This window comes from Oncorhynchus mykiss, chromosome 14 (genome assembly GCF_013265735.2).
Source record: "Oncorhynchus mykiss isolate Arlee chromosome 14, USDA_OmykA_1.1, whole genome shotgun sequence".
Classification (NCBI taxonomy): domain Eukaryota; kingdom Metazoa; phylum Chordata; class Actinopteri; order Salmoniformes; family Salmonidae; genus Oncorhynchus; species Oncorhynchus mykiss.
Genome location: NC_048578.1, coordinates 29,754,045 through 29,777,459, shown reverse-complemented (window position 1 = coordinate 29,777,459; position 23,415 = coordinate 29,754,045). Strand labels below are relative to the sequence as shown.

Genomic DNA, 23,415 nt, shown 5'->3' with positions numbered 1-23,415 from the left:
AGAGAGACTGTGGGGGAAAGAGAGGTGGGAAGATAGAGGACAGGAGAACGGTGACAGAGAGGGAAGAGAGACGGTGGGGGAAAGAGGGAGTAGGAGGGAGGAGAAGAGAGCGTTGACAGACAGAGAGGGAAGAGAGATGGAGTGGGGGAAAGAGTGAGTAGGAGGGAGGAGAAGAGAGCGTTGACACACAGAGAGGGAAGAGAGACGGAGTGGGGGAAAGGGGGAGTAGGAGGGAGGAGAAGAGAGCATTGACAGACAGAGAGGGAAGAGAGACGGAGTGGGGGAAAGAGGGAGTAGGAGGGAGGAGAAGAGAGCGTTGACAGACAGAGAGGGAAGAGAGATGGAGTGGGGGAAAGAGGGAGTAGGAGGGAGGAGAAGAGAGCTGTGACAGAGAGAGGGAAGAGAGACGGAGTGGGGGAAAGAGGGAGGAGAGGAGAGCTGTGACAGAGAGAGGGAAGAGAGACAGAGTGGGGGAAAGAGGGATGAGAGGAGAGTGGTGACAGACAGGGACAGTTCTCTCCTCTAACTCTTTAATCTCTCTGAGCCACAGGCAGAAGCAAAGACTAGTCAGCACCTCTGCTGCCAACTTCCCCTTTCTCTCTCTCTCCCTCTCTCTCATCCTCTCTCCCTCCCTCCCTCTCACTCATCCTCCCTCCCTCCATCTCTCTCATCCTCTCTCTCTCCCTCTCTCCCTCCCTCTCTCTCTCCCTCTCTCACTCATCCTCTCTCCCTCCCTCTCGCTCATCCTCCCTCCCTCCCTCTCTTCCTCCCTCTCTCCCTCCCTCTCTCTCATCCTCCTGCCCTCCCTCCCTCCTATCCTCTCTCCATCTCTCTCTCATCCTCCCTCCCTCCCTCTCTCCTATCCTCTCTCCTTTCCTCTCTCTCATCCTCCCTCCCTCCCTACCTCCCTCCTATCCTCTCTCCCTCTCTCCCTCCCCCTCCCTCCTATCCTCTCTCCCTCCCTCTATCTCATCCTCCCTCCCTCTCTCTCTCATCCTCTCTCCCTCCTTTCCTCTCTCATATCACTCTACATCTGACCTTTTCTCTCATCATTTTTCTCACTCAAATGTTTACCCTCTATTTTTATCCTATATTTTTACTATCTATTACTCACTCTGACCCACTCTCACTCTTTTTTTATTTATCTCTCACTGAACCCACTCACTTCTTTATTTTGTCTCTCTCTCCACCTCCATCTCCACCTCCCTCTCCTTGTCTTCCTTGGCGGTAGTCTGGAACCAACAGGACCCTGAACAGCTTCTACCCCGAAGCTATAAGACTGCATAATGACACTACCCACTCACACTGAACTCTACCCACACACTAGACTTTTCCCACACACTGAACTCTACCCACACACTGGACTTTACCCACACACTGAACTCTACCCACACACTGAACTCTGCCCACACACTGAACTCTACCCACACACTGGACTCTACCCACACACTGGACTCTACCCACACACTGGACTCTACCCACACACTGGACTCTACCCGCACACTGGACTCTACCCACACACTGGACTCTACCCACACACTGGCCTTTACCCACACACTGGACTCTGCCCACACACTGGACTTTACCCACACACTGGACTTTACCCACACACTGGACTCTACCCACACATTGGACTCTACCCACACACTGGACTCTACCCACACACTGTACTTTACCCACACACTGGACTCTACCCACACACTGGACTCTACCCACACACTGGACTCTACCCACACACTGGACTCTACCCACACACTGGACTCTACCCACACACTGGAGTCTACCCACACACTGAACTCTGCCCACACACTGAACTCTACCCACACACTGGACTCTACCCACACTCTGGACTCTACCCGCACACTGGACTCTACCCACACACTGGACTCTACCCACACACTGGACTCTACCCACACACTGGACTTTACCCACACACTGGACTTTACCCACACACTGGACTCTACCCACACACTGGACTCTACCCACACACTGGACTCTACCCACACACTGGACCTTACCCACACACTGGACTTTACCCACACACTGGACTCTACCCACACACTGGACTCTACCCACACACTGGACTCTACCCACACACTGTACTTTACCCGCACACTGGACTCTACCCACACACTGAACTCTACCCACACACTGGACTCTACCCACACACTGGACTTTACCAACACACTGGACTCTACCCACACACTGGACTCTACCCACACACTGGACTCTACCCACACACTGGACTCTACCCACACACTGGACTCTACCCACACACTGGACTCTACCCACTCACACTCAACTCTACCCACACACTGGAGTCTACCCACTCACACTGGACTCTACCCACACACTGGACTCTACCCACACACTGGACTCTACCCACACACTGGACTCTACCCACACACTGGAGTCTACCCACTCACACTGGACTCTACCCACACACTCAACTCTACCCACACACTGGACTCTACCCACACACTGGACTCTACCCACACACTGGACTTTACCCACTCACACTCAACTCTACCCACACACTCAACTCTACCCACACACTGGACTCTACCCACTCACACTCAACTCTACCCACACACTCAACTCTACCCACACACTGGACTCTACCCACACACTGGACTCTACCCACTCACACTCAACTCTACCCACACACTGGACTCTACCCACTCACACTCAACTCTACCCACACACTCAACTCTACCCACACACTCAACTCTACCCACACACTGGACTCTACCCACTCACACTCAACTCTACCCACACACTCAACTCTACCCACACACTCAACTCTACCCACTCACACTCAACTCTACCCACACACTGGACTCTACCCACACACTGGACTCTACCCACTCACACTCAACTCTACCCACACACTGGAGTCTACCCACTCACACTGGACTCTACCCACACACTGGACTCTACCCACACACTGGAGTCTACCCACTCACACTGGACTCTACCCACACACTGGACTCTACCCACACACTGGACTCTACCCACACACTGGAGTCTACCCACTCACACTGGACTCTACCCACACACTGGACTCTACCCACACACTGGACTCTACCCACACACTGGACTCTACCCACACACTGGACTCTACCCACACACTGGAGTCTACCCACTCACACTGGAGTCTACCCACTCACACTGGACTCTACCCACACACTGGACTCTACCCACACACTGGACTCTACCCACACACTGGACTCTACCCACACACTGGAGTCTACCCACTCACACTGGACTCTACCCACACACTGGACTCTACCCACACACTGGACTCTACCCACACACTGGACTCTACCCGCACACTGGACTCTACCCACACACTGGACTCTACCCACTCACACTGGACTCTACCCACACTCTGGATCTACACATTCACGCATAATGACACTGACACCCCAACACATACAGCAAATCAAATCAAATTGTATTTATAAAGCCCTTCGTACATCAGCTGATATCTCAAAGTGCTGTACAGAAACCCAGCCTAAAACCCCAAACAGCAAGCAATGTAGGTGTAGAAGCACGGTGGCTAGGAAAAACTCCCTAGAAAGGCCAGAACCTAGGAAGAAACCTAGAGAGGAACCAGGCTATGTGGGGTGGCCAGTCCTCTTCTGGCTGTGCCGGGTGGAGATTATAACAGAACATGGCCAAGATGTTCAAATGTTCATAAATGACCAGCATGGTCGAATAATAATAAGCAGAACAGTTGAAACTGGAGCAGCAGCACGGCCAGGTGGACTGGGGACAGCAAGGAGTCATCATGTCAGGTAGTCCTGAGGCATGGTCCTAGGGCTCAGGTCCTCCGAGAGAGAGAAAGAAAGAGAGAAAGAGAGAATTAGAGAGAGCATACAGGACACCGGATAGGACAGGAGAAGTACTCCAGATATAACAAACTGACCCTAGCCCCCCGACACATAAACTACTGCAGCATAAATACTGGAGGCTGTGAATACAACAGGTGTGGACTTTACTGTGAAATGCTTACTTACGAGACCTTTCCCAACAATGCAGAGTAAAAAATTGAGACAAATGTGCACAAAAAAAATGTAAGTAAATAGTAACACAATAAAATAACAATAACGGGACTGTATACATGGAGAACTGGTACCAAGTCAATATGCAGGGGTACAAGGTGGTGGAGGTGATTGAGGTAATATGTACATGTTGGTAGAGGTAAAGTGACTAGGCAATCAGGATAGATGTGTGTGTGTGTGTGTGTGTGTGTGTTGAAGTGTCAGTGTAGTGTGTGTGTGTGTGTGTGTGTGTGTTGAAGTGTCAGTGTAGTGTGTGTGTGTGTGTGTGTGTGGAGTCCAGTGAGTGTGCATAAAGCAGGTGCAAGAGAGTCATTGCAGAAAATAAGAAGGGGGTCAATGTAAATAGTCTGGGTGGCCATTTGACAACCTGTTCAGCAGTCTTATGGCAGAAGCTGTTGAGGAGCCTTTTGGTCCTAGACTTGGTGCTCAGTCTATGACTTGGGTGGCTGGAGTCTTTGACAGTTTTTAGGGCCTTCCTCTGACAGCGCCTGCTATATAGGTCCTGGATGGCAGAGAGTTCAGCCTCGTTGACGTTCCCTCTTCACCACTGTGTTGGTGTGTTTGGTCCTCATTGATGTGGACACCGATGAACTTGAAACTCTTGACCCACACCGCTACAGCCCCGTCAATGCTAAACCCCTCCGTTTCCTGTAGTCCACAATCACCTCCTTTGTCTTATTTTTATTTTACCTTTATTTAACCAGGCAAGTCAGTTAAGAACAAATTCTTATTTTCAATGACGGCCTAGGAACAGTGGGTTAACTGCCTGTTCAGGGGCAGAACGACAGATTTGTACCTTGTCAGCTCGGGGATTTGAACTTGCAACCTTCCGGTTACCAGCCCAATGCTCTAATCACTAGGCTACCCTTACTGACGTTGAGGGAGAGGTTGTTGTCCTGGCACCACACTGCCAGGTCTCTGACCTCCTCGCTGTTGGCTGTCTCATCGTCAAAGGTGTTGGAGTAGTGCGTAGCCATGCAGTTGTTGTTGAACAGGGGGGACTAAGCTCTTACCCCTAAAGGGCCCCTGTGTTGAGGGTCAGCGTGCCGAATGTGTTGTTGCTTACCCTCACCACCTGGGGGCAGCCCGTCAGGAAGTCCAGGATCCAGTTTCAGAGGGAGGTGTTCAGTCCCAGGGTCGTTCGTTTAGTGATGAGCTTGGAGGGCACTATGGTGTTGAACGCTGCTCTGTAGTCAATGACCAGCATTCTCACTTAGGTGTTCCTCTTGTCCAGGTGGGAAAGGGCAGTGTGGAGTCCAATAGAGATTACGACATATGTGGATCTGTTGCGGAGGCATGCAAATTGGAGTGGGTCTAGGGTGACAGGGATGATGGTGTTGATGTGAACCATTTCAAGGCTTACAGATGTGAGCGTTCTTGGGCACAGGGACTATAGTGGTCTGCTTGAAACATGTACAGTACCAGGCAAAAGTGTGGAGATGCCTACTCATTCAAGGGTTTTTCTTTATTTGTACTATTTTTTACATGGTAGAATAATAGTGAAGACATCAACACTATTAAATAACAAAAATGGAATCATGTAGTAACCAAAAAGTGTTAAATAAATCAAAATATATTTTATATTTGAGATTCTTCAAAGTAGCCACCTTTGCCATGATGAAAGCTTTGCATACTCTTGGCATTCTCTCAACCAGCTTCATGAGGTAGTCACCTGGAATGCATTTCAATTAACAGATGTGCCTTATTAAAAGTTATTTTGTGGAAGTTCTTTCCTTCTTAATGTGTTTGGGCCAGTCAGTTGTGTTGTGACAAGGTAGGGGTGGTATACAGAAGATAGCCCTATTTGTTCAAATTGTCACGCCCTGATCTGTTTCACCTGTCCCTGTGATTGTCTCCACCCCCTCCAGGTGTCGCTTATTTTCCCCAGTGTATTTATCCCTGTGTTTCCTGTCTCTCTGTGCCAGTTTGTCTTGTATGTTTTCCAAGTCAACCAGCGTTTCTCCCGTTCTCCTGCTTTTTGCTATTCTCCTTTTTCTAGTCCTCCCAGTTTTGACCCTTGCCTGTTTCTGGACTCTGTACCCGCCTTCCTGACCTTTCTGCCTGCCTTGACCATGAGCCTGTCTGCTCGTACCTCCTGGACTCTGATCTGGTTTTGACCTTTTGCCTGTACAAGACCATTCTCTGGCCTACTCCTTTTGGATCAATAAACATTGTAAGACTCCAACCATCTGCCTCCTGTGTCTGCATCTGGATCTCGCCTTGTGTCATGATAAAATATTATGGCAAGAATAGCTCAAATAAGCCAAGAGCAACGACAGTCCAGACATAACTTTATGACATAAATTCCAGAACTTTTAAAGTTTCTTAAAGTGCAGTCGCAAAAACCATCAAGCGCTATGATGAAACTGGCTCTCATGAGGACCGCCACAGGAAAGGAAGACCCAGAGTTACCTCTGCTGCCGAGGATACGTTCATTAGAGTTAACTGCACCTCAGATTGCAGCCCAAATAAATGCTTCACAGAGTTCAAGTAACAGTCACATTTCAACATCAACTGTTCAGAGGGGACTGCGTGAATCAGGCCTTCATGGTCGAATTGTTGCAAAGAAACCACTACTAAAGGACACCAATTATAAGAAGAGACTTGCTTGGGCCAAGAAACAGGAGCATTGGACATTAGACTGGTGGAAATCTGCCCTTTGTTCTGATGAGTCCAAATTTGAAATTTTGGTTTCAACCTCCATGTCTTTGTGAGATGCAGAGTAGGTGAACAAATGATCTCCGCATGTGTGGTTCCCACCGTGAAGCATGGAGGAGAAGGTGTGATGGTTTGGGGGTGCTTTTCTGGTGACACTGTCAGTGATTTATTTAGAATTCAAGGCACACTTAACCAGCATGGCTACCACAGTATTCTGCAGCGATACACCATCCCATCTGGTTTGCGCATAGTGGGACTGTTATTTGTTTTTCAACAGGACAATGACCCAAAACACACCTCCAGGCTTTGTAAGGACTATTTGACCAAGAAGGAGAGTGATGGAGTGCTGCATCAGATGACCTGGCCTCCACAATCACCCGACCTCAACCCAATTGAGATAGTTTGGGATGAGTTGGACCACAGAGTGAAGGAAAAGCATCAAACGAGTGCTTAGCATATGTGGGAACTCCTTCAAGACTGTTGGAAAAGCATTCCTCATTAAGCTGGTTGAGAGAATGCCAAAAGTGTGCAAAGCTGTCATCAAGGCAAATGGTGGGTACTTTGAAGAATCTAAAATCTAAAATATATATTGATTTGTATAACACCTTTTGGTTACTACATTATTCCATATCTGTTATTTGATAGTTTTGATTATTTGATTATTCCACAATGTAGAAAATAGTAAAAAATAAAGAAAAACCCTTGAATTAGTAGGTGTGTCCAACATTTGACTGAAACTGTAGGTATTACAGACTGGACAAGGGAGAGGTTGAAAATGTCAGTGAAGACACATTCCAGCTGGTCATCGCATGCTCTGAGTACGCATCCTGCTAATCTGTCTGGCCCTGTGGCCTTGTGAATGTTAACCTGTTTAAAGGTCTTACTCACATTGCCTGCGGAGAGCGAGATCACACAGTCATCCAGAACAGCTGGTGCTCTCATGCTTGATTCAGTGTTGCTTGCCTCAAAGGAGCATAGAAGGCATTTAGCTCGTCTGGTAGGCTCACGTCACTGGGCAGCTCGCTGCGAGGTTTCCCTTTGTAATCCGTGATAGTTTGCAAGCCTTGCCACATCCAAAGAGTGTCAGAGCTGGTGTAGTAGGATTTGATCCTGGTCCTGTATTGACACTTTGCGGGTTTGATTTCTTATAAGTGTCAGGATTAGTGTCCCGTTCCCTGAAAGTGGAAGCTCTAGATTTTAGCTCATTACGGATGTTGCCTGTAATCCATGGCTTCTGTTTGGGGCATGTACATGCAATCATTGTGGGGACGACGTCGTCGATGCACTTATTAATGAAGCCGGTGACTGATGTGGTATACTCCACAATGCCATCGGATGAATCCCGGAACATAGTCCAGTCTATGCTAGTGAAACAGTCCTGTAGTTTAGCATCTGCTTCATCTGACCACTTCCGTATTGAGTGCGTCACTGGTACTTCCTGTTGTAGTTTTTGCTTGTAAGCAGGAATCATGATGATAGAGTTATGGTCAGATTTGCCAAATGGGGCCTCCAGAGTGGCGCAGCGGTCTAAGGCACAGCATCGCAGTGAGGCATCACTACAGCCCGGGTTTGATCCCTATTATCTATCCTGTTTCCCAGTCACTTTACCCCTACCTATATGTAAAGTACTTACCTCATACCTCTTCACATCAACTCAGTACTGGTACTCCCTACAGTATATATAGCCATGTTAGTTTATACTCCCTGTATATAGCCATGTTAGTTTCTACTCCCTGTATATATCCATGTTATGTTCTACTTCCTGTATATATCCATGTTATGTTCTACTTCCTGTATATATCCATGCTGTGTTCTACTCCCTGTATATATCCATGTTATGTTCTACTCCCTGTATATATCCATGTTATGTTCTACTTCCTGTATATATCCATGTTATGTTCTACTCCCTGTATATACCGGTAGCCATGTTGTGTTCTACTCCCTGTATATAGCCATGATAGTTTCTACTCCCTACAGTATATTTAGCCATGTTAGTTTCTACTCCCTGTGTATATAGCCATGTTAATTTTACTCGTTACTGTTATTCTTTATTCAGTGTATTTATTTATTTCTTGCGTCACTATTTATATTTGAACTCTGCATTGTTGGAAAATGACCTGTAAGTAAGCATTTCACTGTTAGTCGACACCTATTTTTTTATGAAGCTTGTGACAAATACAATTTGATTTGATTTGTAAGTGGTTATAGTGGTAGTATATGTATAATATACTGTAGTGGTAGTATATATAGCATACTGTAGTGATAGTTGTGGTATATATAGTACACTGTAGTGATAGTTGTGGTATATATAGTACACTGTAGTGATAGTGGTAGTATACTGTAGTGATAGTGGTAGTATATATAATAACTGTAGTGGTAGTATATATAGTACACTGTAGTGATAGTGGTAGTGTACTGTAGTGGTAGTGATATTATACATATGTTATACTGTAGTGATAGTGGTAGTATATATAGTAACTGTAGTGGTAGTATATATAGTATACTGTAGTGGTAGTATATGTATAATATACTGTAGTAATAGTGATATTCTACATATGTTATACTGTAGTGGTAGTAGTAGTATATATATTATACTGTAGTGGTAGTATATATAGTATACTGTAGTGATAGTGATAGAATATGTATAAAATACTGTAGTGGTAGAATATGTATAATATACTGTAGTGGTAGTATATACAGTGTACTGTAGTGATAGTGGTAGTATATGTATAATATACTGTAGTGGTAGTATATATAGTATACTGTAGTGATAGTGGTAGAATATGTATAATATACTGTAGTGGTAGTATATATAGTATACTGTAGTGAAAGTGGTAGTATATGTATAATATACTGTAGTGGTAGTATATATAGTATACTGTAGTGATAGTGGTAGAATATGTATAATATACTGTAGTGGTAGTATATACAGTGTACTGTAGTGAAAGTGGTAGTATATACAGTATACTGTAGTGATAGTGGTAGTATATGTATAATATACTGTAGCGGTAGTATATATAGTGTACTGTAGTGAAAGTGGTAGTATATGTATAATATACTGTAGTGGTAGTATATATAGTATACTGTAGTGATAGTGGTAGAATATGTATAATATACTGTAGTGGTAGTATATATAGTGTACTGTAGTGAAAGTGGTAGTATATATAGTATACTGTAGTGATAGTGGTAGTACATGTATAATATACTGTAGTGGTAGTATATATAGTCTACACAATTGTGGGAAGCATTGGAGTCAACATGGGCCAGCCTCCCTGTGGAACACATCCTGTAGAGTACATGTCCTAACAAAAGGCTGTACTGAGGGCAAAAGGGGTGCAACTCAATATTAGGAAGATGTTCTCTATGTTTTCTACTTTCAGTGTATAGGGAGTGTACTGTAGTGGTAGTGGTTGTGTATAGCACAGTGACCTTTCACAGCTTCTTACTGTCAACTCACATTGGCTGTGTCACCACCTCATCCATCAGACTCTGAGTGGCACAAAGAGGCTGGCACTTACCTCAGGACCACAGCAGCTGGGGCACGCCATGCCAACACAAGCACATGAAAACATGCACACACACACACATGTATGCACAAACACACACAGGAACACATACACAGGCACTCTCACACACATGACCGTACACACAAACGTACTCACACACACACACACACACACACACACACTAATCACTAATCATTGATTCCAGTCTTAACGTGTTCCTATTGATGGGATTCGGTAAGAGAATGATTACTTTTCCAAGTGCCGGTGTGCGCACTTCCGTACCACTGTGGAAACTACCTATTGTTGCTCGGCTGCTGAGACAGGAAGCACTTTTCACAACAACTCCTTGACACACATATTCCAAGTATTGCCTGAACAACTCACGCAAACACTCAAAAGTTACCAAAGACTCCAGCCACCCAAGACATGGACTGTTCTCCATGCTCTTGACTCCTAAATTGCTTTTATCCATTTATCACTGCCTAAGGGGTACGACGGACATACTGTCGGCTGCCAGGGGTTTCTCCTCAAACTAAGCCTGTACCTGGCCACAGTCCACCCAGCTCCATCTGACCGTGAGAAGAGTTACGCCCTCATCTCGTGCCTCACCGGGAAAGCCCCGGAGTGGGCCAGCGCTGTGTGTGGTGAAGAGGATGCGGCGTTGGACCATTTTGAGGAGTTCACCCGCCATTTCAGGACAGTATTCGACCACCCACCCGAAGGCAGAGCGGCAGGTGAGCGTCTCTACCATCTGAGGCAGGAGACGAGGAGCGCCCAGGAGATTACTCTGGAGTTTAGGACCCTGGCTGCCGGCGCTGGATGGAGCGACAGGGCCCTGATCGACCATTACCGCTGTAGTCTACGCGAGGACGTCCGTCGTGACCTGGCCTGTAGAGACACCACCCTCACCTTCGACCAGTTGGTGGACATGTCCATCGGGCTGGACAACATGCGGGCTACTCGTGGACGTCTAGATTGGGTCTGGTTGTTCCATCCTCCCACACCCTCTTGTACCCATGGAGTTAGCAGGGAGACCGGAGGGGGTTTCCGCTCGAGCACCATATGTGGTCGCAGAGGTCACACTGCTGGTCGGTGCCGGGTTGGTTCCTCTGGGAATCAAGGCATCAGGCAGGGCACTCTGGTGTCACCCCAGGTGAGTAGGCACCATTCTCATCCAGAGCGCTCTGTTGCACATATGTCTGTCTCTGTCACTTTTCCTGATTTTTTTTTTCTCCGCGTTCCCAGTATAAGGCGCTAGTAGATTCAGGCGTGGCTGGGAATTTCATTAATAAAAGTTTAGCTCATAGTTTAGGGATCCTCATTGTTCCTGTGGGTATGCCTTTCCCTGTTCATGCCTTAGATAGTTGACCATTAGGGTCAGGGTTTATCAGGGAGGCCACCACTCCTTTGAGTATGGTAACGCATGGGGGTCACAAGGAAAATATTAGTATTTTCCTTATTGATTCTCCTGCGTATTCTGTGGTGCTGGGCCTACCCTGGTTAGCTTGTCATGACCTCACTGTTTCTTGGCCACAGAGGGCTCTCGCGGGGTGGTCGCGAGAGTGCTCAGGTAGGTGTTTAGGGGTTTCCGTTGGTGCTACTACGGTGGAAAGTCCAGACCAGGTCTCCACCATGCGCATTCCCCCCGAATATGCCGATTTGGCTCTCGGGACTCAATTACCACCCCATCGACGGGAGGATTGTGCGATAGATCTCCTGGTAGACGCTGCATTTCCCAGGAGTCACGTGTATCCCCTGTCACAAGCGGAGACGGTGGCTATGGAGACATATATCTCTGAATCCCTGCGTCAGGGGTGCATTCAGTTTGTTATATCTGGAGTACTTCTCCTGTCCTATTCGGTGTCCTGTGTGAATTTAAGTGTGCTTTCTCTAATTCTCTCTTTCTCTCTTTCTTTCTCTCTCTCGGAGCACCTGAGCCCTAGGACCATGCCCCAGGACTACCTGACATGATGATTCCTTGCTGTCCCCAGTCCACCTGGCCGTGCTGCTGCTCCAGTTTCAACTGTTCTGCCTTATTATTATTCTACCATGCTGGTCATTTATGAACATTTGAACATCTTGGCCATGTTCTGTTATAATCTCCACCCGACACAGCCAGAAGAGGACTGGCCACCCCACATAGCCTGGTTCCTCTCTAGGTTTCTTCCTAGGTTTTGGCCTTTCTATGGAGTTTTTCGTGGCCACTGTGCTTCTACACCTGCATTGCTTGCTGTTTGGGGTTTTAGGCTGGGTTTCTGTACAGCACCTTGAGATATCAGCTGATGTACGAAGGGCTATATAAATAAATTTGATTTGATTTTGATTTGATTCAGCCCTCCATTTCACCCGTCTCCTCGGGTTTCGTTTTTGTGAAGAAGGATGGCGGTTTGCGCCCATGCATTGATTATCGAGGTCTCAATAAAATCACGCTACCTCTTATCACTACAGCGATTGAGTCAATGCACGGGGCGCGCTTCTTCACTAAACTGGATCTCAGGAGTGCGTACAATCTGGTGCGTATCCAGGAGGGAGACGAGTGGAAGACGGCATTTACCACCACCTCAGGTCATTATGAGTACTGCATCATGACATATGGGTTGATGAATGCTCCATCAGTCTTCCAACCATTTGTAGACAAGATTTTCAGAGACCTGCACGGGCAGGGTGTAGTGGTGTATATTGATGATATCCTGATATACTCCGCTACACGCGCCGAGCATGTGTCCCTGGTGCGCAAAGTGCTTGGTCGCCTGTTGGAGCATGATCTATATGTCAAGGCTGAGAAATGCTTGTTCTTCCAACAATCCGTCTCCTTCCTAGGGCATCGGATTTCCACGTCAGGAGTGGAGATGGAGAGCGACCGCATTGCAGCCGTGCGTAATTGGCCGACTCCCAAGGAGGTGCAGCGATTTTTAGGGTTTGCCAACTACTACCGGAGGTTTTTCCGGGGTTTTGGTCAGGTTGCTGCTCCCATTACCTCACTGCTAAGGGGGGGCCGGTGCGCTTGCTGTGGTCGGCTGAGGCGAACAGGACTTTTAGGCACCTGAAGGCTCTTTTTACCTCGGTTCCTGTGTTGGCTCATCCGGATCCCTCTTTGCCATTCATAGTGGAAGTGGATGCATCCGAAGCTGGGATAGGAGCAGTGCTCTCTCTGCGCTTGGGTGTGCCACTGAAGCTCCGCCCCTGTGCCTTCTTTTCGAAGAGGCTCAGCCCAGGGGAGCGAAACTATGATGTGGGGGACCGGGAGCTGTTGGCTGTCATAAAAGCCTTGAAGGCGTGGAGACATTGGTTTGAGGGGGCTAAACACCCTTTTCTCATCTGGAGTACATCTGGGAGGCGAGGAGACTGAATCCTCGTCAGGCAAGGTGGGCCATGTTTTTCACTCGTTTTGTGTTTACCCTCTCTTACAGACGAGGCTCCCAGAACGTTAAGGCAGATGCATTGTCCCGGCTGTATGACACAGAGGAGCGATCCATGGATCCCACTCCCATACTCCCAGCTTCTTGTTTGGTGGTGCCTGTAGTGTGGGAGCTGGACGCGGACATTGAGAGGGCGTCACGTGCAGATCCCTCTCCCCCTCAGTGTCCAGCTAACGTCTGCTGTCCGCGACCAACTGATCTATTGGGCCCACACGTCACCCTCCTCTAGTCATCCTGGGATAGGTCGGACGGTGCGCTGTCTTGATGGGAGGTACTGGTGGCCCACTTTAGCTAAGGACGTGAGGATTTATGTTTCCTCCTGCTCAGTGTGCACCCAGTGCAAGGCTCCTAGACACCTTCTCAGAGGTAAGTTACAACCCTTACCTGTTCACAACGGCCATGGTCGCACCTGTCGGTGGATTTTTTTAACTGATCTTCCACCTTCACAGGGTAACACCACGATCCTGGTCGTTGTGGATAGTTTTTCTAAGTCCTGTCGTCTCCTCCCCTTGCCGGGTCTCCCTATGGCCTTACAAACTGCGGAGGCCCTGTTTACACACGTTTTCCGGCACTATGGGGTGCCTGTGGATATAGTGTCTGATCGGGGTCCCCAGTTCACATCAAGGGTCTGGAAGGCGTTCATGGAATGTCTGGGGGTCTCGGTCAGCCTTACCTCAGGTTTTCACCCCGAGAGTAATGGGAGGGTGGAGAGAGTTAACCAGGATGTGGGTAGGTTTCTGCGGTCTTATTGCCAGGACCAGCCGGAGGAATGGGCGAAGTTCGTGCCCTAGGCAGAGATGGCCCAGAACTTGCTACGCCACTCCTCCACTCACCTTTCTCCCTTTCAATGTGTATTAGGGTATCAGCCGGTTCTGGCTCCTTGGCATCAGAGTCTGACCGAGGCTCCTGCGGTGGACAATTGGTTCCGGTGCACGGAGGAAACCTGGGAGGCCGCCCACGTCCACCTTCAGCGCACCATACTGTGCCGGAAAGTTGGCACAGACCGTCACCGCAGTGAGGCAGTTCACACCAGGGGACAGGGTCTGGCTCTCGACCCGAAACCTGCCCCTCCGCCTGCATTGCCGGAAGCTGGGTCCGCAGTTTGTGGGGCCGTTTAAAGTCTTGAGGAGAGTGAACGAGGTATGTTATAGGTTACAGCTAGCCACCTTCTCCCGAAGTCGAAGCCTCTCCTTGTTCGGGCGGTGCTCGGCGGTCGACGTGGAGTATGTTTACTTTATTTGTTATTAAATACTCCATTACACTCAGTTTGATTATCCTGCGCCTGACTTCCCTGCCACCTATACACACGACTCTGACACTACCAGTCACTTTTTATATATAGCCCCACCTAAACCACTCCAGTACCTCTACACATTGAATAAGGTACTGGCACTGACCTGCATATACTTGCATTCTCGTGTTTCTTTAACTATCATCGTAGTTCTTGTGTGGTTTTTACTTAAATGTTTTAATCTTTGTTTCTATTATCTATAATATTATAATTGCATTGTATCCTGTGGTGAATAAACTTTTAAACTTGAAACTTACAATTACATTTAACATTCTAGTAATTTAGAAGCCACTCTTATCCAGAGCAACTTACAGGAGCAATTAGGGTTAAATGCCTTGCTGAAGGGCATATCGACAGATTTTTCACCTCAGGGATTCGGTTATTGGCCCAACACTCTTAACTGCTAGTCTACCCAACTTGAAACACATACACTCACACAAGAATTGCCTGAACCCGATTAATCAACCACATTTGCTAGCTTAGTAACATAGTAATTACAACAGGACTGTGAGTGTGGCCAAGACTGACCAAGATGACATAGGACTAGGAGGTTTGGAATGTGCCCCACAAAGCGATGTGGCTGGATTCTCCTGTAATTAGAGCCTGCCGAGTGGTCTAAGACACTGCATCGCAGTGCTAGCGGCTTCACTACAGATTCTGGTTCGATACCAGGCTAGGTCGCAGCGAGGTTGACTAAGTCGACCCATGGGCTGCGTCCTATTGGCCCAGCGTTGTCCGGGTTAGGGGAGGATTTGGCCAGGCCAATATATCGTTGTCCCATCGTGCTCTTTTGACTCCTGTGGCGGGCCGGGTACATACACCCTGACATGGTCGCCAGGTGTACGGTGTTTCCTCCGACACATTGGTGCAGCTGGCTTCCTGGCTAAGCGAGCAGTTTGTCAAGAAGCAGTGTGTCTTGGAAGATGCATGGCTGTCGACCGTCGCCTTTCCCGAGTCCGTACAGGAATTGCAGCGATGGGACAATACTGAAACTACCTATTGGGGAGTAAAAAGGCTACATTTTTTAAATAAATATATAGATTCTCCTGTAATTTGTCTGAGAAACCGTCTCAGAACCCTCATAAATAAGGGTAGTTGTGGGAACATTAGTGGTTGTAGCCTGTTTGTGTGTCACCATACTAACGCACCTGATTCAACTGGAGGTGAACAAACATGATTAGTTCAGGACTAGACAACCCATGTGTAACGTCATGACGTTCACTCATCAGTGTTCTGAGACATAGAGAAGCCGTAGTTCTGTCTCTCTCTGGTAGCGTGTGTCTCTCCTGCCTGCTGGTCTGTCAGTCCCTGGAATAGCAGCTAGCTATGTGACCATGACTACACTCAACTATTTCTGTGAGGAGAGGCTTATGGGAGGCTCCACTACTGCATACGACAACACACACACACAAGCACACACATGCTGAGAAATCACTGTACTACTCAGCAATAGCTTGACTAAAATCTGTCAAAGCCATACAGCATAATAACGACAGCAGACTTTACAGTACAAATCAATGACAACCTCGTATATACAGCACTACGTCCATCTTAGAAGAGGTTGTTCCAGTTTCCAATGCTGCATTGACTCCAAATGACCCCAACACTCTCCATATTGCTCAACATTTGGTTTAATCAGGACACTTTTGGCCTGATTCCATGAGACACGCCTTGTGTATTGCAGTTGAATTTCTGGCTGATTTCAAAAGAAAAAAGAATCAGAAGAAAAACAATCATCTGAATCTTTAGCTAGACCTTCAGATATTTTATTTGTTTTACCTTTATTTAACTAGGCAAGTCAGTTAAGAACAAATTCTTATTTTCAATGACAGCCTAGAAACAGGAGTTTGAACTTGCAATCTTCCAGTTACTAGTCCAACACTCTAACCACTAGGCTACCCTGACACCCCAGGTAGCCTTTAACTAGAACTTTAACTAGACCTTTAACTAGACCTTTAACTAGACCTTTAGCTAGACCTTTAACTAAATCTTCAGATATACCTTTAATTATACCTTTAACTAGACATTTAGCTAGACCTTTAACTAGACCTTTAACTAGACATTTACAGTGCCTTGCGAAAGTATTCGGCCCCCTTGAACTTTGCGACCTTTTGCCACATTTCAGGCTTCAAACATAAAGATATAAAACTGTATTTTTTTGTGAAGAATCAACAACAAGTGGGACACAATCATGAAGTGGAACGACATGATTTCAAACTTTTTTAACAAATCAAAAACTGAAAAATTGGGCGTGCAAAATTATTCAGCCCCTTTACTTTCAGTGCAGCAAACTCTCTCCAGAAGTTCAGTGAGGATCTCTGAATGATCCAATGTTAACCTAAATGACTAATGATGATAAATACAATCCACCTGTGTGTAATCAAGTCTCCGTATAAATGCACCTGCACTGTGATAGTCTCAGAGGTCCGTTAAAAGCGCAGAGAGCATCATGAAGAACAAGGAACACACCAGGCAGGTCCGAGATACTGTTGTGAAGAAGTTTAAAGCCGGATTTGGATACAAAAATATTTCCCAAGCTTTAAACATCCCAAGGAGCACTGTGCAAGCGATAATATTGAAATGGAAGGAGTATCAGACCACTGCAAATCTACCAAGACCTGGCCGTCCCTCTAAACTTTCAGCTCATACAAGGAGAAGACTGATCAGAGATGCAGCCAAGAGGCCCATGATCACTCTGGATGAACTGCAGAGATCTACAGCTGAGGTGGGAGACTCTGTCCATAAGACAACAATCAGTCGTATATTGCACAAATCTGGCCTTTATGGAAGAGTGGCAAGAAGAAAGCCATTTCTTAAAGATATCCATAAAAAGTGTCGTTTAAAGTTTGCCACAAGCCACCTGGGAGACACACCAAACATGTGGAAGAAGGTGCTCTGGTCAGATGAAACCAAAATTGAACTTTTTGGCAACAATGCAAAACGTTATGTTTGGCGTAAAAGCAACACAGCTCATCACACTGAACACACCATCCCCACTGTCAAACATGGTGGTGGCAGCATCATGGTTTGGGCCTGCTTTTCTTCAGCAGGGACAGGGAAGATGGTTAAAATTGATGGGAAGATGGATGGAGCCAAATACAGGACCATTCTGGAAGAAAACCTGATTGAGTCTGCAAAAGACCTGAGACTGGGACGGAGATTTGTCTTCCAACAAGACAATGATCCAAAACATAAAGCAAAATCTACAATGGAATGGTTCAAAAATAAACATATCCAGGTGTTAGAATGGCCAAGTCAAAGTCCAGACCTGAATCCAATCGAGAATCTGTGGAAAGAACTGAAAACTGCTGTTCACAAATTCTCTCCATCCAAACTCACTGAGCTCAAGCTGTTTTGCAAGGAGGAATGGGAAAAAAATTCAGTCTTTCGATGTGCAAAACTGATAGAGACATACCCCAAGCGACTTACAGCTGTAATCGCAGCAAAAGGTGGCGCTACAAAGTATTTACTTAAGGGGGCTGAATAATTTTGCACGCCCAATTTTTCAGTTTTTGATTTGTTAAAAAAGTTTGAAATATCCAATAAATGTCGTTCCACTTCATGATTGTGTCCCACTTGTTGTTGATTCTTCACAAAAAAATACAGTTTTATATCTTTATGTTTGAAGCCTGAAATGTGGCAAAAGGTCGCAAAGTTCAAGGGGGCCGAATACTTTCGCAAGGCACTGTAACTGTTCATGAGTCAGCAATGTCAGATCCAGCAACAATTGACTTTTAGGGTACCGATACAGCCTTACATTGAACCTTTTAACACTTGATAATCTCACCTACCCGCTCACCCTCGCTGCACTACACAGGGGTTCATCTCTCCTACCCTCTCACTCTCACTGCACTACACAGGGGTTCATCTCTCCTACCCTCTCACTCTCACTGTACTCCACAGGGGTTCATCTCACCTACCCTCTCACCCTCACTGTACTCCACAGGGGTTCATCTCTCCTACCCTCTCACTCTCACTGCACTCCACAGGGGTTCATCTCTCCTACCCGCTCACCCTCACTGTACTCCACAGGGGTTCATCTCTCCTACCCTCTCACCCTCACTGTACTCCACAGGGGTTCATCTCTCCTACCCTCTCACCCTCACTGTACTACACAGGGGTTCATCTCTCCTACCCTCTCACCCTCACTGCACTACACAGGGGTTCATCTCACCTACCCTCTCACTCTCACTGCACTACACAGGGGTTCATCTCACCTACCCTCTCACTCTCACTGTACTCCACAGGGGTTCATCTCTCCTACCCTCTCACCCTCACTGTACTACACAGGGGTTCATCTCTCCTACCCTCTCACTCTCACTGCACTACACAGGGGTTCATCTCTCCTACCCTCTCACCCTCACTGTACTCCACAGGGGTTCATCTCTCCTACCCTCTCACTCTCACTGTACACCACAGGGGTTCATCTCTCCTACCCTCTCACCCTCACTGTACACCACAGGGGTTCATCTCTCCTACCCTCTCACCCTCGCTGCACTACACAGGGGTTCATCTCTCCTACCCTCTCACCCTCACTGTACTCCACAGGGGTTCATCTCTCCTACCCGCTCACCCTCACTGTACTCCACAGGGGTTCATCTCTCCTACCCTCTCACTCTCACTGCACTACACAGGGGTTCATCTCTCCTACCCTCTCACCCTCACTGTACTCCACAGGGGTTCATCTCTCCTACCCTCTCACTCTCACTGCACTCCACAGGGGTTCATCTCTCCTACCCTCTCACTCTCACTGCACTCCACAGGGGTTCATCTCACCTACCCTCTCACTCTCACTGTACTCCACAGGGGTTCATCTCTCCTACCCTCTCACCCTCACTGCACTCCACAGGGGTTCATCTCTCCTACCCTCTCACCCTCACTGTACACCACAGGGGTTCATCTCACCTACCCTCTCACCCTCACTGCACTACACAGGGGTTCATCTCACCTACCCTCTCACCCTCACTGCACTACACAGGGGTTCATCTCACCTACCCTCTCACTCTCACTGCACTACACAGGGGTTCATCTCACCTACCCTCTCACTCTCACTGCACTACACAGGGGTTCATCTCTCCTACCCTCTCACCCTCACTGTACTCCACAGGGGTTCATCTCTCCTACCCTCTCACCCTCACTGTACTCCACAGGGGTTCATCTCTCCTACCCTCTCACCCTCACTGCACTACACAGGGGTTCATCTCACCTACCCTCTCACCCTCACTGTACTCCACAGGGGTTCATCTCACCTACCCTCTCACCCTCACTGCACTACACAGGGGTTCATCTCACCTACCCTCTCACCCTCACTGTACTCCACAGGGGTTCATCTCACCTACCCTCTCACCCTCACTGCACTACACAGGGGTTCATCTCACCTACCCTCTCACTCTCACTGCACTACACAGGGGTTCATCTCTCCTACCCTCTCACCCTCACTGTACTCCACAGGGGTTCATCTCTCCTACCCTCTCACCCTCACTGTACTCCACAGGGGTTCATCTCTCCTACCCTCTCACCCTCACTGCACTACACAGGGGTTCATCTCACCTACCCTCTCACCCTCACTGCACTACACAGGGGTTCATCTCACCTACCCGCTCACCCTCACTGTACTCCACAGGGGTTCATCTCTCCTACCCTCTCACCCTCACTGCACTACACAGGGGTTCATCTCTCCTACCCTCTCACCCTCACTGCACTCCACAGGGGTTCATCTCTCCTACCCTCTCACTCTCACTGCACTACACAGGGGTTCATCTCTCCTACCCGCTCACCCTCACTACACTACACAGGGGTTCATCTCTCCTACCCTCTCACCCTCACTGTACACCACAGGGGTTCATCTCTCCTACCCTCTCACCCTCACTGTACACCACAGGGGTTCATCTCTCCTACCCTCTCACCCTCACTGCACTCCAGAGGGGTTTCTAAACCAGCAAAGATACCACATCAAACAGCCAGGCCCACGACCGGGGGAAGCAGGTCACCCACACACATACACACAAACCACCAGCATCAGCATCCGGACAGAAAGTGATTTCACTGTGTGAGTAACAGTTGGTTGAGTCTCAAGTCTGTCTCTGTTCATCAGTCTCGCTCAGTCTCAGCCTGTCTCTGTCTATGACTCCCGCTGAGTCTCAGCCTGTCTCTGTCTATGAGTCCTTCTGAGTCTCAGCCTCTCTCTCTCAATGAGTCCTGCTGAGTCTCAGCCTGTCTCTGTCTATGAGTCCTGCTGAGTCTCAGCCTGTCTCTGTCTATGAGTCCTGCTGAGTCTCAGCCTGTCTCTGTCTATGAGTCCTGCTGAGTCTCAGCTTGTCTCTGTCTATGAGCCCTGCTGAGTCTCAGCCTGTCTTTGTCTATGAGTCCTGCTGAGTCTCAGCCTGTCTCTATCTATGAGTCCTGCTGAGTCTCAGCCTGTCTCTGTCTATGACTCCCGCTGAGTCTCAGCCTGTCTCTGTCTATGAGTTCTTCTGAGTCTCAGCCTGTCTCTGTCTATGAGTTATTCTGAGTCTCAGCCTGTCTCTCTCAATGAGTCCTGCTGAGTCTCAGCCTGTCTCTGTCTATGAGTTATTCTGAGTCTCAGCCTGTCTCTGTCTATGAGTCCTGCTGAGTCTTAGCCTGTCTTTGTCTATGAGCCCTGCTGAGTCTCAGCCTGTCTCTGCCTATGAGTCCTGCTGAGTCTCAGCCTGTCTCTGTCTATGAGCCCTGCTGAGTCTCAGCCTGTCTTTGTCTATGAGTCCTGCTGAGTCTCAGCCTGTCTCTGTCTATGAGCCCTGCTGAGTCTCAGCCTGTCTCTGTCTATAAGTCCTGCTGAGTCTCAGCCTGTCTTTGTCTATGAGTCCTGCTGAGTCTCAGCCTCTCTGTCTATGAGTTCTGCTGAGTCTCAGCCTGTCTCTGTCTATGAGTCCTGCTGAGTCTCAGCCTGTCTCTGTCTATGTGTGCCGCATAAACCAGACCATTAAGCCAGGCGATGTTATGTTACACAGCAGCACAGCATTGTTGTTTAGCCACAGGGTATTTACTGTAAGGGGCTGGTGTGAGCTCTACATCACCTCTGTGGGGTGTTGGTATACAGGGGTGCTCAGTGGTGGAAGGATTAAGTGTTGTAGTATTGTTGCACACGTGTGTGTGTGTTGGTTTGTGTGTGTGTGTGCGTGTGTGCCTGTGTGTGTGTGTGTGTGTGTGTGTGTGTGTGTGTGTGTGTGTGTGTGTGTGTGTGTGTGTGTGTGTGTGTGTGTGTGTGTGTGTGTGTGTGTGTGTGTGTGTGTGTGTATTCAGGAGTGGTAGTAGAGTTACTCATATGTTACATTAGTAGGCAGCGTCTCTGAGCATGCCATTTGTTGTCTGTATGACTAATACTGTGGTGGTGTAGTGGAATGATGCGGTGTACTCTCAGATCAGGTGTCCCAACTTTATCTGCTCCCCCAAAGGCTTCCTGTTCCTGTTCCTGGCTAGTGTGCAGCAGGTTCATGTCCCCCACCACCCACTGTAACCAGCCACTTAGTAATGTCAGATTTATCTGTCAGGGATCCTGATGAGGTTCTGTCATCACAACTATGTAGTCTTATATCTTCAGATTACTGTAGATAAAAGGAGAACAGCTGTGGATATACTAGATTACTGTAGTTCAAATGAGAACAGCTGTGGATATACTAGATTACTGTAGATCAAAGGAGAACAGCTGTGGATATACTAGATTACTGTAGATCAAAGGAGAACAGCTGTGGATATACTAGATTACTGTAGATAAAAGGAGAACAGCTGTGGATATACTAGATTACTGTAGATCAAAGGAGAACAGCTGTGGATATACTAGATTACTGTAGATCGAAGGAGAACAGCTGTGGATATACTAGATTACTGTAGATCGAAGGAGAACAGCTGTGTATATACTAGATTACTGTAGATCGAAGGAGAACAGCTGTGTATATACTAGATTACTGTAGATCGTAGGAGAACAGCTGTGTATATACTAGATTACTGTAGATCGAAGGAGAACAGCTGTGGATATACTAGATTACTGTAGATTGAAGGAGAACAGCTGTGGATATACTAGATTACTGTAGGGTGGCAGGGTAGCCTAGAGGTTAGAGCATTGGGCTCGTAACCGAAAGGTTTCAAGTTCCGAGCTGACTAGGTACAAATCTGTAATTCTGCCCCTAAACAAGGCAGTTAACCCACTGTTCCTAGGCCGTCATTGAAAATAAGAATTTGTTCTTAACTGACTTGCCTAGTTAAATCAAATAAAAGGTCTGCTTATCATTTTGCCAGCCCTTCGGTCATTGGCTATCGAGAGGATTTATGGAAAGAGAAAATGTTCTTACGAAGTTAAGAGTAAACTTAAGTTACTTAGGAAATGACATGAGGGAACTCTTCAGAATGCTTGCAAGGGCTGGCTGCACATCCTGAAGGTGACCCTTGGCCAGGATACAGGTGCTCTGGTTGAAAGGAGTAGCTGAAGCACGGGCGGG

The 23,415-nt window shown here is 47.5% G+C and overlaps 1 protein-coding gene across 1 annotated transcript in view; it reads left to right on the top strand.

Annotated features, from left to right (window-relative positions):
* The window catches only part of LOC118938759 (putative proline-rich protein 21), a 97,095-nt gene extending 74,659 nt beyond the window's left edge, over positions 1-22,436 (top strand). Inside the window, exon 3 of the mRNA XM_036943641.1 lies at positions 22,317-22,436. Within this exon, the coding sequence (XP_036799536.1) occupies positions 22,317-22,436 (120 nt within the window). The remainder of the gene's footprint in view (positions 1-22,316) is intronic.
* The last annotated feature ends 979 nt before the right edge of the window (positions 22,437-23,415 follow it).